The sequence below is a fragment of the Kryptolebias marmoratus genome, linkage group LG20 (genome assembly GCF_001649575.2).
Source record: "Kryptolebias marmoratus isolate JLee-2015 linkage group LG20, ASM164957v2, whole genome shotgun sequence".
Lineage (NCBI taxonomy): Eukaryota > Metazoa > Chordata > Actinopteri > Cyprinodontiformes > Rivulidae > Kryptolebias > Kryptolebias marmoratus.
Window position 1 is genome coordinate 16,205,554 of NC_051449.1, and position 22,854 is coordinate 16,228,407.

The 22,854-nt window shown below is 36.5% G+C and overlaps 1 protein-coding gene across 3 annotated transcripts in view; it reads left to right on the plus strand.

The window, feature by feature from the left end:
- astn1 (astrotactin 1) overlaps positions 1–22,854 on the plus strand; it is a 300,003-nt gene that overhangs the window by 156,086 nt on the left and 121,063 nt on the right. For all 3 annotated transcript variants that reach the window (XM_017420879.3, XM_017420880.3, XM_017420882.3), the window contains 2 exons: positions 12,548–12,652; positions 21,058–21,246. In XM_017420879.3, the coding sequence (XP_017276368.1) occupies positions 12,548–12,652; positions 21,058–21,246 (294 nt within the window). The remainder of the gene's footprint in view (positions 1–12,547; positions 12,653–21,057; positions 21,247–22,854) is intronic.

A 22,854-nucleotide genomic window follows, 5' to 3' on the forward strand; every position in this document is an offset into this window, starting at 1 on the left:
GTCTCGAGGGGGGTGGGGTTGTGGAGGGGGGAGGGGGGGTGTCTCAGGCCTGGAGGTGCTGGGGAGAGACCTGCTTGCCTTTTTAGCCGCCTGCTTCCAGTCTGAGCAGTATGTTTGTTTCAGGCCAAAGGAAAGTTTGAGGTTGGAGTCCAACCTTGGGTGGATAAATGGCGATCCCTGTGATCTACTGTGGAGCAAGCCTTTCTGTCACAGGTGTGGAGTTTGAGTTGTTTGTCTTTAGAGGTAGGTGAAGGGCATCAGGAGCTCATAACTTACTGTAGTTTTGCCATTATTACTCATCATACTTGACTACAACAACCTTCACACACACAGAACACACATTCTAAAGTAAAGCTTCACTTCTCACCTCAGAAACACATGGATTACTTTTCTTATCTACATTTAGTTTGTGAATATCTAGAGCCTTTTACGTACCAGGCAATTGTTTTGACTACACTGTTAGGTGTCTTTGCTTTATAGATATATAAATATATATGTATATATATATACTCTGTAAATCTGACTCAAGCCTTTTAAATCTGAGGTGTGCAGAAAACATTAAAATTTATTCTTTTTTCATGAATGAACTGGTTGAAATTATTTCAGCTGTAAACAAGATCCAATATTTCTTCTTTAGACAAACAAAAAAATGTTTTAAAGTTAAAATTTTGGTTGCACATTAACACCAATGATTCATTCAGTAAATTGTTAAAATATAACAAGAATATATTTTTTTTTTGCTGCAATAGAGAGTATTAATTTAAACCCTCATTGACCTTTAATTAGGTTGGAGCTCATAAAATACTTCACAGATTATAACTGTATTAGCTCACTTCAGAATGGCTTTGGACATTCAGCACTTCATTACATTTACACATTCCAATAAGATTGTCTTTTTTTTTTTTGGATTTGAATTAGATGTATAAAAGGCCATAATTGAGAACAAACTCTGATGTCACCTGTCTATTTAACACATAGTGATTATTTATAGAAAGGGGAGACCTGTGAGGGCAGGACTGCCCCCCTTAATTCCAGCAGAACAGGGCTTATGAGGCAGGCAGAGTGGCAGTGATTCATAGTTCAGCCCAGAGTCCCTTCTTCCCAAAGTCCCTCATAATTAAAGTTGAAGCATATGGCATTGTGGCCACGCAAGCACAGAGGTATCTGCTGAACTTTTCTGGCATCTTACTTTGAAACTCTGGCAGTGGTGGTCCCTTCAGCCCTGCCTCAGTGAAGCTGATAATAAAAACAAAATCACCTTGAGATGGCACAGGTCACATCTGCCAGCATCATCACCATGTCTTTCAGGCTTATTGAAAATCTATTTGACAGTTTGGTTTGATAGAGATTTGATAGAGGAATCTTCTGTTTGATTTGTTGAATGAGCCTCTGTTTCTACGCAACACCCAGAAGGTGTTTTTTATCAGATTTGTTATTTTTACATCATGTGTTCACAGGTAACTTGAGATTCCATTATATGATCTCTAGTAGATGCAATACAGACTTGGGTGCGTTCTCTTGTCAAAGCCCTCACACTGTTTATTTGGGACAAAGGTATGACACAACAATAATGTTTTATCAGGGAGCAATATATATATATATATATATATATATATATATATATATATATATATATAACAAACTAGACATTGTTGTGATAGATAAAATACAGAAGAAAGCAGTGGTGATAGATGTAGCAGTCCCAAGTGACTTTAAAATCAGGAAGAATTTATCCATACTGTATAGGCAGTATAGAAAACTTTTAGGAATTGTACTTCACATCTCTACCAGTGGAGGTTGGCTGCATAAATCAAACCAAAATGCAACTGAAATGGAAATTATGCCAAAAATTAAAAGTAATGTTTTTTTTTGTTGTTTTTTTAAATGTTAGATTTTATGAGAGTGTTATATTTGAGCCACATCATTACCACAGCATCTTACAACATTTTATCTTGTGGGAACTTTAGCCTTTTCTGTATTCACAAAGGAAAGATTTTGATAGTGGCACATATTTAAATGTAACTGGTCCAAGCTTATATGTATTCATGAATTTCAGAGCTTTCATTTTAAGGATATATTGTAAAATGGTTTTGAATTCCACTGCAATGAAATTTGTATTGGCTATATACTATAAATATACTTATAATGTTCAAAGTAATTCTTATACTGACTCAACAACAAAGGCAACAATTTAATTCAATTTAAATTGGTTCATTTATATAGCATCATTTCACAACAGTCACTTTAGGGAAAAAGACCAACTCATATGTCGAACTTCAGTTACAAACAGATTCTTATGAAATTACAGTAATTTTATTCCAATTATACTAAAATTTATTCACATATTGTTTTTTATGAAATACACAGAATAACAGTAGACAGTGTCTTTGGTTTTGTCCATTATTCCAAAATGCACACCCATTTATTACAGAATAATCCTGACTGAACTTGTTTATAAAAAACGAGCTTGTGTTCATAACTGCAGTATTTCTTTATTTAAAAAAATTTGTTTTGACCTGCTGTTCATATGTTACATTTGAAGTGTAGCTAAAACAAAGACTGCATTTAATTGAATTTCCCACTTTTGTTCAAATACAGATTCTCTTTCAAACACAAAACAAAAAGTAGTTGGTGCTTTATGAACATTTTTGCAGGGATTGCTCTAAGGACTAAAGATTTTTCTGTGAAAAGACGAGCCTGTGATGAGTGTCTGATCGTTCCTGTCAGTAATCTTCTTTGGTGGTAAATTATTGAAAGGGTTTGGCCAAGGCTGCAACATAACCATCACCCACGGTGTCTGATCATTATTTCAGTGGGCCATCATTTTGTTGTAGTTTTATCTTTCCCTTTTTTTTTTTTTCTTTGAATTGATAGGAAGTGAAGAAATCATAGTTGTGATGTACCACATTTGGTTCCAGATTAGATAAAAACACTGGGGTTTCCATTAAAGCCTCACTGTTCACCCTTCACATTTTTTTTCCTCCTCATTCTTTATCTTCTTTTCTTTTCTTTTCTTTTCTTCACTGAATCATTCATTTTCTGAAAGTGAAATGGAGCACAACCCAGGCTGGTTAATGGGTTCTATGAGCCATAAGATTACTTTCTTACCTGAACTCATTCTTATGAATCTTCTTCGCAGAAGCCACTAGGATAACGAACCACTTCCTACCAAACCTACAGATGGACTGTTTAGACAAACTTTGGTTTACATCCTTTCTGCACTGTCACAGTCAAGAATCAGCAAGTACTCCATTTGTCTTGTATTCTGTTCCCAGCTCCCCAATGGGGAAGTGTCACAATTGTTAACAAGGCAACTCAATTTATATGCCCCGAGCAGTTTACTGCAAAAAGTGTGGTGTTGTTTGATTTCTTTTCTCCCTTTTAACCCCAGAAGAAATTAAAAGTCCTATTTAAGTCCTATTTAAATCTTTTTTTCCCTCTAATCTTCAGATCATTCAGTATATTTTTGTGCTGTCCACCCTGTAATGCTGTCACTTTGACTATTTTTATGGTCGTCTCATTTTGTCAGCAACACAAGTCTGAGCTGAATAATATTAAAGGCCTAGCATTCCTTGAGGGGATGCATATCACCCCTCATGGCTCATGCCAGAGTTAAGACTAAGATCATCTTAGTTGGAGAAATGGTGGAAATGTAGCTGTTTTGATCAAACAAAAAAATATCCTTATGCACAGTCTCATGTGACATTGCAAGATGTGACACTTAGAGAATGTGATGTTAATGACTATAAGCTACTAACACAAAAAAAAAAAATCTTGACTTGATATATGTTTAATTGACTGAGTTATTATCATTTATGTGTTTGCCAATGTTGATTAGCTGTGTCAGCCATCTTGAATTCAACTGACCCCAAAAGTCAATCAGTTGTAGATGTACATATAATTACTTGAATTACTAATAATTACTTCCCAGGGAGTTTTATTAAAATCTGTCCAATGGTTCATGACATATTTTGCTAACAACCAAACATTGCTGATGCCAAAAGTTAACACTAAAGTTTTAAACAAAGACCTTGCACAATGAAAAGGACTTAGCGTATGTGTTGTGAATGACTCTCAGCTACAAGCACATAAAATGTTAGCACAAAATCTGTCAAATTAACTGGATTGTAGTCATGTTTGTGTTTTTAACATCAGTTGGCTGGGGCAGCCATCTTAAATTGGGTTGACTCTAAAAGGTAATCAGCTGTACATGTACATCTAATGATTACTTTCTTCAGGTTTCAATAAAATTTGGTTCATGAGATATTTTGGTAACAAACGCACATAGACACAGGCAAAGCATTATTGCCCACCTTTATCTATTAGTGGCTGACATTATTAATATTAATAATAAAAATCCCCCGTCTCACACCATAGATATAGCCCAATACCTGGAGTCCTAAAACAGAAACAAAAATCACTAAATTTGGATTCATTTTCCTTCCAAATGAAATGAGTAAAAACATTAAAGTCGGAGAGATTCTTTCTTAATAAAAAGCTAATCAATTTCTGTCTCCAAGTCAAACTTTCTTTCCATTTTCTTTATTCTAAAAACCAAACAACTTTTTGATTCTAAAAGATATTTTAGTTTAAACTACATCCCACGAATAGCAAATAAATGTCAAGGTGACTAAGTTTTATTAGATTCAATTTTAGTTCATTAGTTGGATGAAACGTCGAGGATAACCTTCCTCTCTAATTGCATAGTAAAGTTTGTGAGTCTGAAGAGATGTTGGAAATTGTAACAAATCAGATGCACTGAACAAATGAAGAAATGCACTTGTCTCAGCTTGGTTTGATCTTTTAGTTTGGATGATTAAAACAAAAAAAAGTAGACTTCTGAAAGATAGATCACACAGCAGAAAAAAACTTGTGCTGGAGAACTGAGCTGTGATCCTCGTTGCTCACTTCCCAACAGACTGCACAGTTTCTGAAATATTGATCTAAATTTATTTTGATTTATGTAAGTGCTATACTGTATGCACCCAGAGTTCAACTACGTCCCACCTATACATGTGTAAAATCTAAGCCTTTTGTTTTTTTTAATAAAACCTACAGTGTACCGCAGTCATTTCTATTTGTCAGTTGTGTATGAAGTAAATTACTTTTTTTGCCATTTTGCAAAGTTGAGAAAAACTAACAAACAAATGAATAAATAAAAAGTACAGTCTGTACATACATGCATACACATACCTGCAGTCATTCAATTACAATGAATATACTGAATTTTAAATTAGCAACTTAGGCCCAATTCCCATTCTTTCTCTTGACCAAACTGAGCCTCAGTTTCTTGCAAGAATAAGGTGCCTCTTTTGGGAATCAGTGTGTAATGTTACCACCTGAATGTTCCCCAAAGCATCCACTTAAGGGCTGGATGACCACTGCTCCTTAAACTCTAAAAGAAATTGGGCAGTTTATCTTTGCAAAATAGAGTGGGAGATGAAAGAGGCAGGATCAAGGTGAGAAAATTGGATCAGGCCTAAGGTTCTGTGGGATTGTGAAGTAGAATAGGATGGTGTTATCAAATGACAGCCTAGGTCTTCATTAAATCTGTACCCTAACCAGTATTTTTCATCCTATATTAGGCTGTATGTTTTTTCAGTGTGTTTTTAAGGCTTCTGTCAGCTGCATACGAACAGCAGGAGACACAACACTGTGCTTTCCACATGCTCCTACCTACTACTAATAAGAGCTTCGCTGGCAGTCAAAGAACTTATAAAAACTTATTTTTGATAAAGTGTAACTCAACAATAATGAGGACCCCAATGTCTAATTTTAGTCTTCTCTAGTCCACCTTGGAGTTCTGGTAAGGACTTTACAACTGGTGAATTGGTTTTGCTGCTGCTTTCCTCACGAGCCATTTTTGCCTTTACTAATTGGTTCTATTTCTGTTCTGAGATCTTTGGTGAAACTACAGCTCTGTTTTATGGCTCTCCTTATATTCACTGGACATTTTCTTTTTCTTCTTCTTTCCCTCGGTCTCTAATCCTTTAATTCAGGAATGCTATGTGTCTCACTCTATATTATGTATGAGCGCATTCATTTTAAAGGAATAACACTGCTTTGTGGCTATATTTTTCTTCTCATGTCAAACATAAGGTAAGTTTCAAGTTTACCGGCTCTATAATTTTACAGATATATGTACTAACAACCATCAATGTTTCTACCACCTTCTTTGATTTCTTTGCTCTGAGTCAGCTTATTTACACACACACACACCCACACAAACACATACCAACCCCAAGAATTTTGAGTGTTTTAATAAATCATAAAGGTACAATCCTGTATCTTTTTTATTCGGTATTTACTAATAACACATCTCTTTTATTTAGACAGGACAACAACAAACACGAGGTTTCAGTCAATGTGTAAATATCAGCATTTTTGTTAAATTTATAGCCATAACTGTATTTTAAATTAGGACACCAATACAGAAGTGCAAGTAACAACTGTGACACTGTCATTGTCCGAAAGTCTTAAAATTAATTTTGTTGCACTTAACAATAATTTGGTTTTTACAGAAACAAACATTGACATATTTTTAACTTTTCAAATAAATATATAGTAGTGGGATTCAGTCATTCGATCATCCAGTTAAAGTGCAGTTCACTGAGATAGATAGATAGATAGATAGATAGATAGATAGATAGAGGGCTATTAAGCTAAATCTGGTAATTGAAACAACACTATGTGAATTGCAAAGTACTGGCATACAACGTTTTATTTATTATTCACAGTCATGTTTCCAGAAATGCCGTGAAAGAACCCAGCAGCTGAGAAAATGTTTTTCACAACCTTAGTTTCCAGTTCAGTGATCTCTGTCCAGAACCACATTATGCTTTGTGGTACCATGTCAAGAACTAGACAACAAAACACTTTCAGAGTGTGTATTTTTTTAAAACGTCTGAAATAATTTAAATAAAGTTAGATGTTTAATAAAAACATTGGAAAAAGCAAGCAAAAAAATCACATTAAAGACTAAATTAGAGTGAAGGTGAATTTTATTTACTGTAAAATAAAAGCAAACATTTGTTGCTGTTGCACTAATTAAGAATGCTTTGGATTTGCTTAGATCTGTTGGTGAAAATGTCAACATGAGGGTTTAAAACTTATGAAACAACATTGATCCTGCAGACTGTTCAGTTTGACATTTGACATTTTAACGACAGCAGTTTTAATTAAGACGAGATAAAAGCAGAGGTTGGATTCTGAAATAAAACCACTAAAAGTAAAGCTCATAGTTTTTAGACTTTATGTTACTTTTTATGCATTGTGTCGTTTTCATGCGAATGCACCATTCCAACCATTTCTCTAGAGCTGCTTTAAAACATGGTGATTGAGAAATACAGATGCCTCAGGCTCACAGTGATGGTATTCATAGGAGCATGAAAAGTTGATTCTAAAATAAAAGGTGGTCAGCTTTTGCTGTTTTATATTTATACTAATTTTCACATGTTGCCCACATGTACCACATTTATATGCCTAAGTCTGTCTTGTTGTTGCAAATATTTGTATTTATTACAAAAGGAAACCTACTAAAGTTACAGTTTGTGTCATTAGAGAACAGATACAGTGGTAAATCATTGAGCCGTGACTGTTGGGAGACCAACAATATGTGAACTTTTAGCTGCAGTTTCACTGAACTCTCAATGTTTGTGGCCGACTGACCAGATGACCAAACCATCTCTGGCTCTTAAGACGGATTGGAGACACCCACAGCACAATTCAGATGGGTTGCAGATGCCCACAGCAACTTTGTGACTATTTTTTGAGAGAAAAGTTGTTGCACACATTTTAAAGCTTAAACATGTTCAAAACTCGAGCAACAGGGCTGAGTGCCTCTGTGCCTCATGCAAGGAAGTTGAGAACCCTGTGAAAATCACTCGACATTCGGGAGATTCTCTCATGAATGCTGTTTGCCAACTAGTCGAAGCAGTGAGATACCAGCTTTAGTTTCAGTGGAAATTACAGTCAGACCCCTTTCTCCTCAGACCCCCACATTCTCCTCTCAGCTGGAGGCAGAGCTGCTCTGATCACGGCTGCGGAAAACTGCAGTAAGAGCCACAGCGATGGTATATGACAGCCATATTTGCTCTGTGTGCTCAGCTGCTTTAAAGAAAGTGATTTCTACTTATTTGGCCCCTTTTATCTTTTTTGCAGTGTAGCTTTGATGAGACATTTTCGCACCTTGTATTTTTACAGAGAGAATCAGCTGTCGTGCACAGCGCAGCCCTGACCACGCCGCCTCTCTGAGAGGCTTTGGCACCAGCTGTACAGGGAGAGAAAGTGAACTTGGGATGTTTGCAAAGTGAAGTTCAGTCAAATTAATCATTCTGTCAGACAATGAGAGCAGAGCACCCCAGGGCTAAAAGGGAGACAAGGCCTTTCAGCAAGAAGAAGAATATGCTGCGCTACTGTATGTGTTTTGGGCTTGTTATTCATTTTCACTAAAGCAGCAAGGATGGAGGGAGTGGGGGTGGGTTATGTAGTGGTGTGCTTTCACTTTCAAGATGCCAGCAAATATATCTATCGTTCTGGGGAGCCATTTCCCCTAAGAGGGGATAAATGTATGTAGCTGAAGGTGAGGACAATGCAGGAACATCACATTCAGAGTCTAATTCATCAAGTTCATAGCTGGTGTCAGGCCTCTGCCAAATGTTGCTTTTTCACAGCATCCCTGTTACTGGGCGCGCTTGTGTCTTCAACACTTACACTTTGTCTAATTTGTGTCTGCATGTGTAACCTCCAAACTGAGAAACACACCTGCTTTTTGCTCCTCAGCTGCAGCGTTATTTTTAACCGGTTTTCTTCCCCCAACTTTATTTCTTTTTTTTTCTTCTAATTCAGACCAGGAAACATTGTCCTAAATGTGCAACATAATTATTAGCTCATTTTAGGGGTTAGGCCAATGTCTGACTTTTTGATTACAAGCTGTCCAACTAAGTGAACAGAATGATTTTGCTTAAATTTTACTGTCATGTTTCTTTGAACTCTGACTTTTTAATGTAGTTTTGCTGTTTTACCAAAACCACAAGCAATGTAAATGTGTTATAACAAAAAATGTCAGTGATTTATTTATTTATAGTTTCTTCTACAAAACCATATACTAAAACATGAGTTGTTTTTTTTAACATATTCATGCTTCTATTAAAATCCATTCAAATGTGGCCACTTTTATCACTCTGTATGTTTGTTTGCAATTCATTTACTAATAATATACAGACAGAGATAGTTTGTAAAATAATTAAGGATTTATTTTCAAACCATTTTTATACAATGATATCAAATAGGCTAGAGATTAATTTAAACAAAACAGTCAAAAGTTATTTACAATGCTACTGAACCTAATGAGAGAAAAGCAGGAGAAACTGATAAAAGAACCAGGGTGGCAGCACATAATACATCCTGTTACCTATGGGGTACTCGCGTGGTACCTACAAGATATTTACAAGGTACTACTGCTTGTTGCCAACAGCTCAGCTATTGAGGCAGAGTTGCATACGACTCTTTTAAAATGTTTAAACCCTTGGTGGTGTTGAATAGAGGAATTCAAGAACTGTTCAATGAAGTGGTATGACTTCCTGCTGTTTGTTAAGTAAGATTCAGAGGGAAGAAAAGTACATTTACACACACAAATTACTCGTGAAGTAAATTAAAATGCATATTTTTTTCGTGTAGTTATGTTTATCATCTTAATGTATTGTTGTCACAAAGTCTCAAGCTGAGCCACACTGCTGTATCAAAGCACAACGTTGATGAACTGCTGCTGTTTAGACAACCAAACATACTGCATATTGTTTTCCTTTAAATGCCTAAAAGCAAAAACTGCAGGAACACCAAACAACAGCAACTGTACATGATAATAATGATAGTAAACAGAAATACAGACATTGTGCTTCCTGCTGTCAGCAGGTCAGTGTTTACTTAATCTAATAATAAAATAATAACAACAATGGTCTCCAAACTATATTAACAGTTATATTTTTGTGCCAGCTGAAACAGTTTTAGGATGGAAATTGTTGTGAAGAACCTTTGCTTTTTCCTTTTAAAAGGCCTGAAATAATTTATCATTACTATCTGTTTACTATTTTTTTTGCCTCTAATTTAGAGAGCTTTATATTTCCCCTGACTAAAGTTTACCTCATTACAGTGAGATTCCCTGTGAAGAAATAAACATTTTATCCCCAGATAGATGATTATCTGTGATGGTGTTCAACCAGTCTCAGATCCAACATGTACATTACAACAGCCTTCTTCTTTGTGTTGGAAACTGATACATCTTCATTTTTGTGACATGCATGCAAAAGCGCCACCCATCACTGGAGATGGCAGGCTTCCTTTTATTTGTTCATCGTCCTCTCTACCCCGCTCACCTTTTCATATGGTTAGATGTACTTTTGCAGCCCTTTTCCTTTTCGTTGTGCCTCATGCATCGATTTATCTCACTCAAACAAACCAAGTGAAATCTCACAAATGCACACACACACACACACACACATTCTCACACACAGTTCTTATCTGTTCCTCACCTTCATCTCTTTTTTTTCCTTTCCCTTCTTCCGTGTCTGTGGTTGCAGGATACCTGTCTCTGCCACCAGCATGATTCAGATACCTTCTGGATGTGGTTGTGAACACGGTGGGGGCAGTCACAGTGATATATGGCCATAATCCCACTGCTGCAGCATGACACGGCTGTCAGTTGCCATGGGAGACGACATGATTTATACTCTGCAGCTCTGCCTATGGTTTTGATAAAAGTGATGTTAAGGGCCTGTTCCTGCATCATTGTGCAAATCTGAGTGAACCCTGCCACAACACAAATTCAATCTTTTAACAAAGAAAGTTATGGAATTAAAACATGTCAACATATTTTGCAGTAATCCTTACAAAAAATAAGATTGTGCATCTACTGTCCATCATGCTTACTAATAAGAAATATTCCATCTATAAACAACCTGTTTTAAAAAAGGTAGATTGCTCCTTTATCTACTCTTAAAACCACCTGGATTTCCCCATCTGTTTTGTATGATTAAGGCTTCCACTTTCTCAGGAATGCCATTGCAAGTTGCGTTTCATCTACTACTGGCTTTGATTTAGCTGAATACATTGAAAGGTCGTCGGTCATGGCGGCGCGTCGCGTGCATAGCGTTTGAGAGACTGAGCAGTGCATCAGAATGAAAAACATTTGTACATGGGTGACTACTTCAGGCAGAAGAAATGGGCACTATTGATTTCAGCATGTAAAAGATTGCTAAATGAGACAAAATCAATAAGGATAATATACTAGGCTGTAAAGGAACACTGGGTAAAGCTACACTTTAAAAATATGAATACTGTTCTGTGTAGCTGTTGTGATATGTTTATGTTTTGTTATCCATTTTATAGAATGCAAACATGGATTCTTAATTACGACTGAAAACACAATGTATAAGATTTACATCAGCCATCAAGTCTGAGAGCCTAATCTTGGAAAAAAAATCCTACATTGCATAGTGTCCCAGCATTTACAGCTAAAGTTAAATCCTACAAAACAGACTAATAGTTGTAAATACTTATTGGACCTTTTACATTTAAATAATAGGAGGGTACTGTATGTCTATTCTACTTCCCATTATAACAAAGGTTTTATCACATAAAACTGTACATCAAAGAGTACAAACATCTATAAATGTATAAACATTTCTTTATTGTAGGAAATTTTATCCGTATGTCAGATCTTTTACCTTAATCATTTGCTGAGAGGTTTGTACTGCAGCTTGTTCGCTGCTGAATACCCCATAGTGGTCACATTTCAACTTTAACTTGCATTTTAATTAAGATATTTATTTTTTATGTAAAAGAAAAACTCTTTGAAAGAAAACAGTAAATTAAAAGCCAAAAAAAAAATGGGATGAAACTCCATTTAAACCTGTCAGCAATGCTGAAAATTTACATCTAAATTCTTTGTAAAATTAAGTTCTTACCAGTTTTAAACACCCTTAGATAAAAAGAAATAATGTTGACATTGGAAGAGTTGGATGTCTGTCTGGTGACTAATATGAAAATACTCGGGAAGTAAATGACTGTATTATGTATTCATGTGAGAGGTTTGCCTTTCTTTTCATCTAACATCGCAGACCTGCAGCCTCCCTTCTTCTCTCCTCTATCTCTGTTTCCAAATAGGTTTTACATTAATGTTGCCACATCCTGAGTTTATAGTTTCTGGTGGAGGACGAGCGGCTGATGGGTTTCCCCTTTGATCGAACACCAGAGACACTCCGTGCTCCTGTCTCTTATCATCCAATATAGTATTTAGATTTGTTAGATTTTGCTTCTTGGTTCTTCGGGTAAAGTAAACAAGAATGAAACGTAGGGCCAACCTTTGATCTGACACTGAAGTCTGCAATCTCACCCACTACTGAGGAGTAAATAAAACATTAATGGGGAGTTGAGTGTTTTCTGGAGGGATTTACACATGGGGAAACACACTGCCTTAAACCTTGCAACATTATAGCTCCAGGGGACCGCATCCATGTTAATAAGTTGTCTTTTCTGTATGCTCCCGAAGGTATGGTGAACTACAGTGAAGTTTCTGGCTATCCCCTCGTTCAGCACTGGAGTCTTCGCTCTGTACTGTACCATGTCAAGCTCAACCAGTGGGTCCTGTCTCAAGGTAAATTACTCTAACTTTATCCAAAAAAAACCCCCAGAAACTGTTATTATTGTTTCATTGTGCTGAGCGGAACTTTGCTCCAGACTCTAAGGGAGGAAAAAAGGAAGTAAAACAAAAGAACAAAAACAGCACCATCAGACGTTATTTATCACATTGTAGTTAATATGATATGTCAAGGTTACCCACTCACTGTAACAGCTTGGATGCTTTAATTTTAATATGTGTTTGGTTTTGTAACTACTTGGCAGACTGGCATGTTTTTTTTTTTTTTAGCAGACTTGGCAAGCATTGTGGCACCTGACAGTTTAAATATTCTTACACATCTATGGTTTTCAACATAAAACATTTAAACCGGATATATTTCTAAATCAAGCAATATTTCATAATCATATTGCTAAGGCATTTATAGAAAACTATTATTAAGAAATTAAATTATCGTTATGTTTCTGTGCTTTTTTGCCATTTTAGATATTTCAAACTTTTTTTTAGATCTTACAAAATATATCTTTGTTGTCCTAATTTTTTTTTTTGTGTCTACCTTGTCAGTACATATTTAAAAATACACTCACTGACAAAACAAAGCTAAGCACCTGGAAGGAATGTTTTTTATTGAGATGTAATTTTGTACATGTACAGACCTGTGATGGGTATTTAAATGAATTGATTTACAATGTGCTGGCATGTGTAGAACACATTATTCAGCATGTGGGGCTGTACAGATGTGTGGCCAAGTGTTGGAACCAGTAGGTATGTAAGGGCACCCATTTATGTTCTGGTCTCCTGTGACAGACTGCATCAAAGACCACCACATCATTGTACTGAGTTCCAAGCATTACAGAACACCATAGCATCTGTGCCTGCCATCCAGACACAGGTACTAAATTGTCAGCCAGACAGGTGGTTCACAGTCCCATGCATAGACTGCCATTAACATCAGAGCAGAGATGGCTGTGTTTGGAGTGGTTCAGCAATGAATTGCAGTTCTGTGTTTTCACAAATGACCATCATGTGTGACTATGGTGACACAGAGGTGAAAGGACCAAGGATGCCAATGTTGTAGAGAATCACACCATTGTTACTCCTGTCAATGTGTCTTACCCCTCCTGAGACTTCATCCTGGTACAGTCTTTCAACAAGACAATGCTCGTCCACACAAAGTATGTGTTTTTATGCATTGCCTGCATTCTGAAGTCTCCCTATGGCTATCCGGGTCCCCTAATCTTTCCTATTCAACCATGTGTGGGATCAGGCAAAACAACAACTTCAACCCAGAAAGATCTGTTGGATCTCAAGAGCTAGTTGCAACAGCTATAGTCTGACTAAACACAAAAAGAGGTTATAGCAGTTGTACAACTCTGTTCCACACCAGATTGCTGCTTGTATCCAAGCCCAAGGGGGTGCCACACCCTACTGACATGGGACCATCATTGTGCCTGCATTAATCTGACATTTGATGTGGTATTATCATTGCAATAATTGTCCAATGTGCCGTTTTGTTTCATTTCTACCACTATGTCTTGATGCATAAGTTTTCTTTCTTTTTGTTTGTTTGTTTAAAGTTTTTAGTTTTTTTGGTAAAATTACAGAACTAAGTACATTATTAGCCGGCTGTGAAATCAAAGTGATTTTGTGGAAGTGTCTCTGCTGACGGTATTTTAATTCTTAGAAAATATACAAATGTTTGGAAACTACATGCAGGAAAAAAGGGTTTTAAATGTAGAAGCAGCAGAAACAAACACTACAGGGCAATTTGCAGGTGGTTGTGTAACATGGATTGAGGCTTTTAGGATGGTCTCATTTAAAATTAAACCCTTGTTCACTCAGTAATAGACTTTTTGTGCTGTTACTTTTTAGCTGCAGTGCTTGCAGAAAACTCTACAAGGCAATAGAAATGTGAAGGTCAGCTTTGTTTTAATTACAAATTAGATATATATTTTCACTCAAAGGGTGCAAACCAACAGAAGCTCATCAATCACAATCGAACAACAGGGGCATGGAGCATTGAGTCACATTATTCGTTGACAATTGCATCAAGAACTGCAACTCTGATTTTATGCATAATACCTCTAAATAACTTCTAATATCTAACACTGCACAGGGACAAAAGAGAAAAGTATTCCATGAAAATGAAAATATAATGCATAAACATGTTGTTTTTTTTTTTTCTCAGGAAGGCGACACTGAAAAGCAAAGATGTTCAATAGTTTACATAAAAAGTGCCTTTTTTAAGATGAGCCAAAACCTGCGGCTCAGTAATGGGGTTCTACAGTTTAAAAGTAAGGTTATTGCCTCGCAGGAAAAGCAAATGAAAACACACAACAGTCTGCGCCTGGGGGAATGGGTGCTTCAGACAGCTTTATGCACTGTATAATGGAAGAGCGATGTGGAAGTGTCAGAGAGGGATGAGTGATGATTAAAGTGGGACGGGATCTGCCATCTCCTGTGTCAAAAACAAATTCATGCTGAAAGAGTTTGATAGATCTGTTGTCATTACTGACATTCAAGCTAGTTTTCACATCACCTAGCTATATACTGCATTTACTGCAAATACTGAACTTTCTTCTTTTAGTCATTTTTTTTTTGTCCAAATTCAGTCACTATGATATGCAGAATGTGTAGCCCTAAACATAAACAAACTATATGCATTCAACACATAATGCACATTATATATCTATCAAAAGAGTTTAGCAACTTGTAGTTTCATACAATTATTACTACATCTTTTTAATTGTCATAACTTTGCTAAGATAATTTTAACTGAAAGTGGTAGACACACTCTGAAAGGAGATGTGTTGAAGAAGAATAACATTCAATTTTGTACAAGAAAACAGGGTGCATTGACAAGTTGTTCAAAATAAAAGAGCCAAAATATAAATAATGCACGGCAGGAAAAAAATAATTGACATTAGGAGCAAGCATCTGGGAAAGAACAAGTGCAAGCTGAGAACTACATTTACTCTTGGAGAGGTAACGAGAAACAAAATAATGAAAATATTGTGAAATAATTAGTAACTTGAAGCCTCAGGCTTAACCTGGCTTGACTAACCCTGAGTATTATCATCCTGCTAAGACCTTTTCACTGTGAATAACAACCTTATTATGATGTAAAACATCAGTTAGAATGTGGATGGCCCTGCAAAGACCATCCATGTCTTTGCAGTGTCCATGGGTGTGTATAAGGAACGCAGTTGGCTCTTCACAGAGATACAGTGTGATTGGTGGAGAATGGCCCTGTGCATGCATCCGTTGGAAGGTTGTGGAAGTTTAATCACCGTGATGGCAGCACATCCTGGGTGAGGCATGGGGGAGAGTGTTGGGAATGATGGTATCATATCTATGACATGGAGCCCTTCACACACCAGCATGAGGCTTGGCTGTCAGAAATTTGAAGCAGGTCTGGTCACACTGGCTTCATGCCTTGGCTACAACCATAACTGTAACAAATTCATGGAAACAACTTAACACATATGTGGTAAACCATAGCTACATTTTGACTCGGTTTTGAGTGACCCACGCCAGGACAGGCATAGAGAACGTGATGAGGGGACAGGGCAATAAAAAACAGATTTGAAGAGTACTAAGACTATCAGAGTCGCAACTACCTTCAGTCTGAAGGTTGTTTTCCAAATATGCCTAGATCCAGCCAAGTGTTGTTGGCCATGTAGGTTGAGGAGAGCAGTGAGGTTGTTGTCCAGTGAGAAGGGGGCCTACAAGGTAACACAAAGCTAGTTTGTACTTACACATGGGTTCTCTGACACTGGATACCTGTGTGTTATCAATGTAACACCTAGATTATTAAAGTATTATTAGATTTGACAAATAATGTATTATTTCATATCTATTAGCTGTTTTATCAACATTTAAAAATATAATTCAGTCCAGTTTCAAGGGCATTCGGTCCTACTGTGGTTTTATTTAGTCTTTTAACGATTTTTTAAAAAGAGATGTGGGAAATGAGCTTACAGACACAATCTGATGTAATTGAGCAAATATGATACCCCCTGCACTCAGACCCTTTCATCCACTAAAAGAAAAATCTTTTATAGGTCATTAAAAATTTAAAAAAGAAAATTAAATCTGTGTTAGTTTCTACTGTAAGATTTAATATTTACAGGAACAAACTTCAGAGTAGGCTTGGTCGGATTTTGTTTTAGGGTAACTTTTGCCTTCGTAAAGACATATTAAAAATTTAACTCAGAGGGAAACGAAGGAGGGAGCAAACAATTTCTCATCCTCACAGCACTGGGTTTTTTTTTTCAATTTCTAATAAATTGACAGGACATGGGGTAATGCTTTTACATGTGTTGATCGCTTATCTCGAAAACCAGCCTGTCCAGAGCAGTTAAATATTTACTTTACTGATTTAATGAAGAAAATTATTTTGCCAAGAGATCAGATTTCCAGCATTTGTCATTGTGTTGATACATCCTAAAACTGAGACACTAATCCTTCTCAATGGTGCAGCAAAACACTGATACAAAACAGGGAAATAAGAGCCAAGATAGGAAAGAAACAAAAACTATAAAACACAAAATCTTACAAGAAAAAAAAGGAGACACTGAAAAAAAAAACAATTAAATTCATAGATCCTGACAATATTGTATTTTTTTTATAAATCAACAAATATGGTGCTGGTTGAGCAGAGAGCCATGCACATGACTAAAAGGTACTAGAGCCAAAAGAAAAAGAATTTAAATATGTTTTACATTCCATAAACACCAGTCACATGGATCTCTTGTTTTCATGTGCACAGTTGTGTTAGATTTTGTTTTTGTCACTGTAGTATACTATGCACTATTATACTTTTTTTACTATAAGCATGCAGAACTACAGTTTAAAAAATGAACTTAACTGATTTTAACACATATTGTTTAGGCCACAAGAAAGTAATTTACAGAACATTTCTTTCATATGACTGTGACGTTCTGAAATATTGTTTGTTTCCAAACTTGAAGGAGAATTTCTATTAAAAACAATAGGACCAAGTCTGAAGTGGTGTCAAATGCAAATATAGTGATGGATGTTGAGACAGAAACAGATGGAAGGATTGACTGATGAGTTGTTGAAAAGGAGGTCAGCATACTGTACAGGAATATGTATTTCATTTCATTTATTTTTCTTTTTTTCTTTCTTTCTTTCTTTTTCTTTTACTCTCCAGCTAGTTGTCATATATCACAAAACTTTCTGCAATAAGACTAAAACACGTCTTGAACATTTAAAAAAAAAACAAGATAGCTGGACAGCTTTTTGTAAAAAGTGAAAGCCCCATTTGCCTGCTGACACATCCGTGATTATATTTAATATCTTCTTACAGCTTTCTTTCCACTAAGATATATTTTTATGCTAAACGAAAAAAAGACATTTGGGTTACACTACTCCACTTATGATATTTTGTTGGAGGGTTTTAAGGTTGAAGTTAAACTTGTTGAAACATTGCTTTCAGTAATTCCGGCTGACTAGAAATATCATTGAATTTGTTTTTCATCATGTTTTATCATGTATAATTCAAAAATCCATCCTAAATAGTTTCTATTCTGATAAGTGCACCCACTCCTCTATAAATACAGGCATGACACCTCTAATGCATTTCCGATGGTGCTGCTGTGGTTTAAAAGTGTCTGCTGCGTCTGCTGAGGATACACTTTCTATTTTCTCTTCCATCAGAAGCGACTCAACAGCTTCCAACTACCCCTCACCCCCCCTTCTTTTAACTCCCATTTCCCACTTTAGCTCATCATATTTCAACAGCCACTGGAGGGTGAGGCCACTGATTTTTACATCTGATAGCAAAGCCCCCATCTCTCATCCTCACTGTGCTCTGTCTCTCACTTCAGCGACCTCCTAATTAAATTTTGGAGGAGAAGTTAGAGTGAGCGAAGCATGAGAGCTGGGATATTAATACCGCTTCTCCTGCAAATCCTAATGATGAACTGCTATAGCATTTTTGCTTTCTAATATTTGCTGAATGAAAATCCCACTGAGCACATGGACTTTTTGTTGTATCCTGATTAATGTATCCCACCAAACATGCCTTCTTATGCTTTTTATGTCCTTGTTCTTCTCACTAATAGAACTCAAGGATGAAGCATTAGGATTTTTTTTTCCCTACATGACAAACCACATTCGAGTTATTTTGTAATCCTGCAGAAAGGTATACAGTGCGCTGTTCAAGTGTAATCATTAAATATGATACATCATAAAAGAATCAGCAAGATGGTCTTTGTTCTGGCCCTGCGATGGACTTGCAACCTGTCCAGGGTGTACCCCGCCTCTCGCACAGTGACTGCTGGGGATAGGCACCAGCTACCCGCGACCCGGAATGGAGAAGCGGTTAAAGAAAATGGATGGATGGATGGTCTTTGTTCTCAATAAACACCAAATAAGATGGTGCAGAGTGGGCTCACCATCGCACGTGGTAGAGCGTGATAGGTCATGGAGGCTTTTAATTGTGCACAACACTTCTGTTGTAAAGTTTTGTTGGTTTATGATCATGGTGGCAGCGTATGGAGGTTCTGGATGGAGCCTGGATAGGCATGGTGATGGAGTGTCCATGACATGGTGCTTGTGTACACCGGCACGGCTTGGACGTTGAAAACCTCAGGCTTAGGCTACAAAATCATGACAAAAACATGGGACAACCCACCACAGATGTGATGCTTGTGACAGTAGTGTCATTCAAACGTGGTGTGATCTCCTAACACGTAGCTGCATTTCGATGCAGTGCCAGGGTAGGGCTTGGGGCATGGTGCATTCTGGTTCTGGGAACACACTGGTATACACACTGTAAAGCATAGTGAGGATACAAGAGAGAGACTTGGGAATGCTGTTTGTCAAGTGCTAAGAGTGTGATTGCCTTCACACCAAAAGAGGTTTTCCAAATTTGCTGCAATCCAGCCACATTTTAATAGGTTGAGTAGGTCATGGAGAGCATATTGGCATCATCATCCAGAGTGAAAGAGGTCTAAAGAAAAAAAGACATCACTTGTATGGTGGTCAAATGTCTTAGAGTAAAGTTTTTAAAACTAAAAAAAAAAAAAACAACTTGTGATTTTTTTCTTCTAAATTTTTGTTTGCTGTTTAAAAAAAAAGATATAAAAAGGAACATCAAAGACCTCAAAAGCTCAAATAAATTTATGTAGGCCTATAAGTTCTTTATGAAAATAAAGTACTTTTATAGTTTTCATGAACACCAGTAAATCAGTAAGTTCATGTTTTCAGTTGTTTGTTTTCTTTTTTTCTTTCAAAAGTTCAGAGCAGTGATATAAGATAATGACCAAGTTGGAGCTGTGTGCAGTATGTGTACACCACTTCAGCTGGTAAAGTTGTTATATTTGCATTGAGAGCTGTTTTTTCTTTAATTAGTATTTTTTTGTCAGTTTTGTCACATCGGTTTTAAAAAAAAAAGTAAAAAGAAAAATGCTCTCAGTGGCAAGTTGCACACATAAAAGTTCTGCATTCTGCTTGAAACTTGTAGACACTCAAAGGCGTACAGAAAACAGCACTTGTACTGTACCAGACCTAGATTTTCTTATTTTGATCCTTCATGAGATTTCATGGGACAGTCTCAAAGTTGGATATGTTCCAAATCTCAGCTGTGATAAATTCGATGTTTCTGAAACAGCTTTAACGTTAAAAAGGATTTCACAGTGTGTTAGACTTTCCTTTTTTCCCTTCATGTGGGCCCAAAGCTTGTTCATATCCATGTGTGGACAGTGTGGATAATCGACGTGCTTTGGTTGAAAGAGTTCATGAATAGTAAGCAGCTGGTTCAGATGTCCACCCCCTTCCATAGGAGAAACATGTAGTTGAACATTCAGCTTCAACTTCCACCTCACAACTGAGACGATTAATACCTTTTTGTAGCTCCTGAAGTGGGACAAACCAGATATAAAAGGTCAAATGAGGACTTTAAGGCCAAGCTGGAAACTTCAATAACATCTCTGATGCTAGAAATCACATTACCAACATGTTATGGGTACACTGGATGATTTTCATCCATGTTTGCTATTTTGAACAGTTAGGAATAATGTATTTTATCAAGCCATTTCACTCTTATTAAACCTTGTATTATCATATTGTGTTCATGTTTAAATGATGTAGTTACAGTCATAAAAAACTGACCAAGACCAATTACAATAATATATTTTGTTCATTGTTCTCTAAAACTCAGGGTTTTGGTTACTACCACATATTCTGCGTTGTCCATTAACTGTTGGTCAATTTTAGTACAGAAACCCTTTCTTTTAGTTTTATGTGAAATCCACCCATTTTGATTTTTCAAGTGCAATCTGGGCATCAGTTCAGATCTGACTTTGTTATATGTCTTCATTTCTGTACCTGCACCCTAAAACTCCCGGCATGCCAGCTGTTGCTAACAGCAAATATTTTCTTCTCCTTCGTCTCAGCTTTTAGCTCGGCCATCCATTCTCTGGACGGGGCAACACAGCGGAGCGACTTTGTCTCCATCCTCAGGGAGTTTGGGAATCACTATGTGCAGGAGGCAGTGTACGGCTTCCAGGAGTCCTGCACCATCTGGTACCCCAACAAGCAGGTCCAGAGACAGCTGTGGCTAGAGTACCAGGACATTAGCAAAGGTAGGGGAAACAAACACTCACACTGAAGGTATTTCAGATTAACTAATAAGTACGTTTTAAAAGAACTACCGAGGTGTTGATTTAGTTAGTTTTGATATATGTCCTGACTATCAATTGCCCACAGCAGACAGCATCAGAAACTGTGCAACATTTACTGGGCAATTAAATTGAACTTCTGTTTCATTTATTGGATAGAATAGAATTAAATGTAAATTTAGCACCAGTGGTACTGAAAAGATATATATTTATACATACAGCTTCAGTTTTTTTTTTCTCATACAAACCTAGTTCACTTCACCTAAAGCCTAAAATGTTTTTTACACATGAATAAACCAGGAAAAGTATTGTAATTTGAGAGTTTTCTTTTCTTTTATATGTTGTGCAGTAAATAAAAACAATTTTTACCCTTTAATATTTCATTGTTTTAGTATTTCAGCCTCTGTAACAATTTATCAAGATGACTGACAGCTTCATGCTGTCTGCAGTTCTTTTGCTCAGTAAGATCAAACCCCGTTTGTGTGTTTTATCTCTTTGTCTTCTACACTAGATGCAGTATTTTTCCCATATGACAGGCAGTGTAATATCGATGTTTTTTGATCAGTGTTGCTTTGCACTAAAATCACCATTTATTCCCCTTGAAACGGTCACTCTGAACTGAACTGCTCAGTGCTTGAAGATTTTCAAGCAATCAAAGAACCAGTGTCTCAGCTTTCTTTTGTATGAATCTAAAAGGGAGTTTACGTCAGCCAGCCATCTCTTTTCAGCGTGTTTTTTGTTGCTGTTGTTGGGTAAGTCACAGCAGTGATGGGTAATAACCCATCTCTCCCAGCCATTTCACCCCAGTGACTCCAAAATGTTTTCTGTCGTTTCCTGTGTTCATCCTGCCTACTTTGGCTTCTTTCTCTTTCTTTGTCCAAAGACAGTGGTTACCGTGTTCAGCTGTTTGCTGTGAGTTACCGGTTCTGATAGATGACATCTGTTTGAAAAAGTGTACCTTCTCCCATAAGAAGCACATTCATCATATTCTTTTGCTGCCTCTGACATGATGCTTGATAATTTAATATGATAAAAAAAGTACTACACTTCATTTTTTTTTCTCTTTCACTTATTATTTAACTGAGAACTTAGATGCAGGAATTTTATTTGAAATATTGTCAGTAAACCTGCAAATACTAACACTTATTTATAGACCTGTTGTGAACCTCTGCCAACACAGTTAGAACACAGGAAGACAAATGTACTAGTGTAGTTTCTATTTATTTGTAAGAACTGGCCTTTAACAGAGTCTTTTCTTCATTATATTGTCAATATTTGTAGTTATAAGTTCATTGCCCTGATTTGAGTAGCTAGCATAAACATGAACTCTCATGAATAATTACATATACTTTAACATGCACTAATTATTTTGTGTCTCTACTTTTTGTTGTTGTTGTTTTTTTTTTTTGTTTAGTTTCTCAAGAATTGGTAATTAGGAACCTTAAAAGAAATTTATGTAACTATCAGTAGGATTCCTGTATCGTAATTAGCTTTGAGTTAGTTTGAGCAGATTAGATAAAAATAATAAGTGTAAGTAAATTTGCTTAAAATACTAAACTAATTAATAACTGT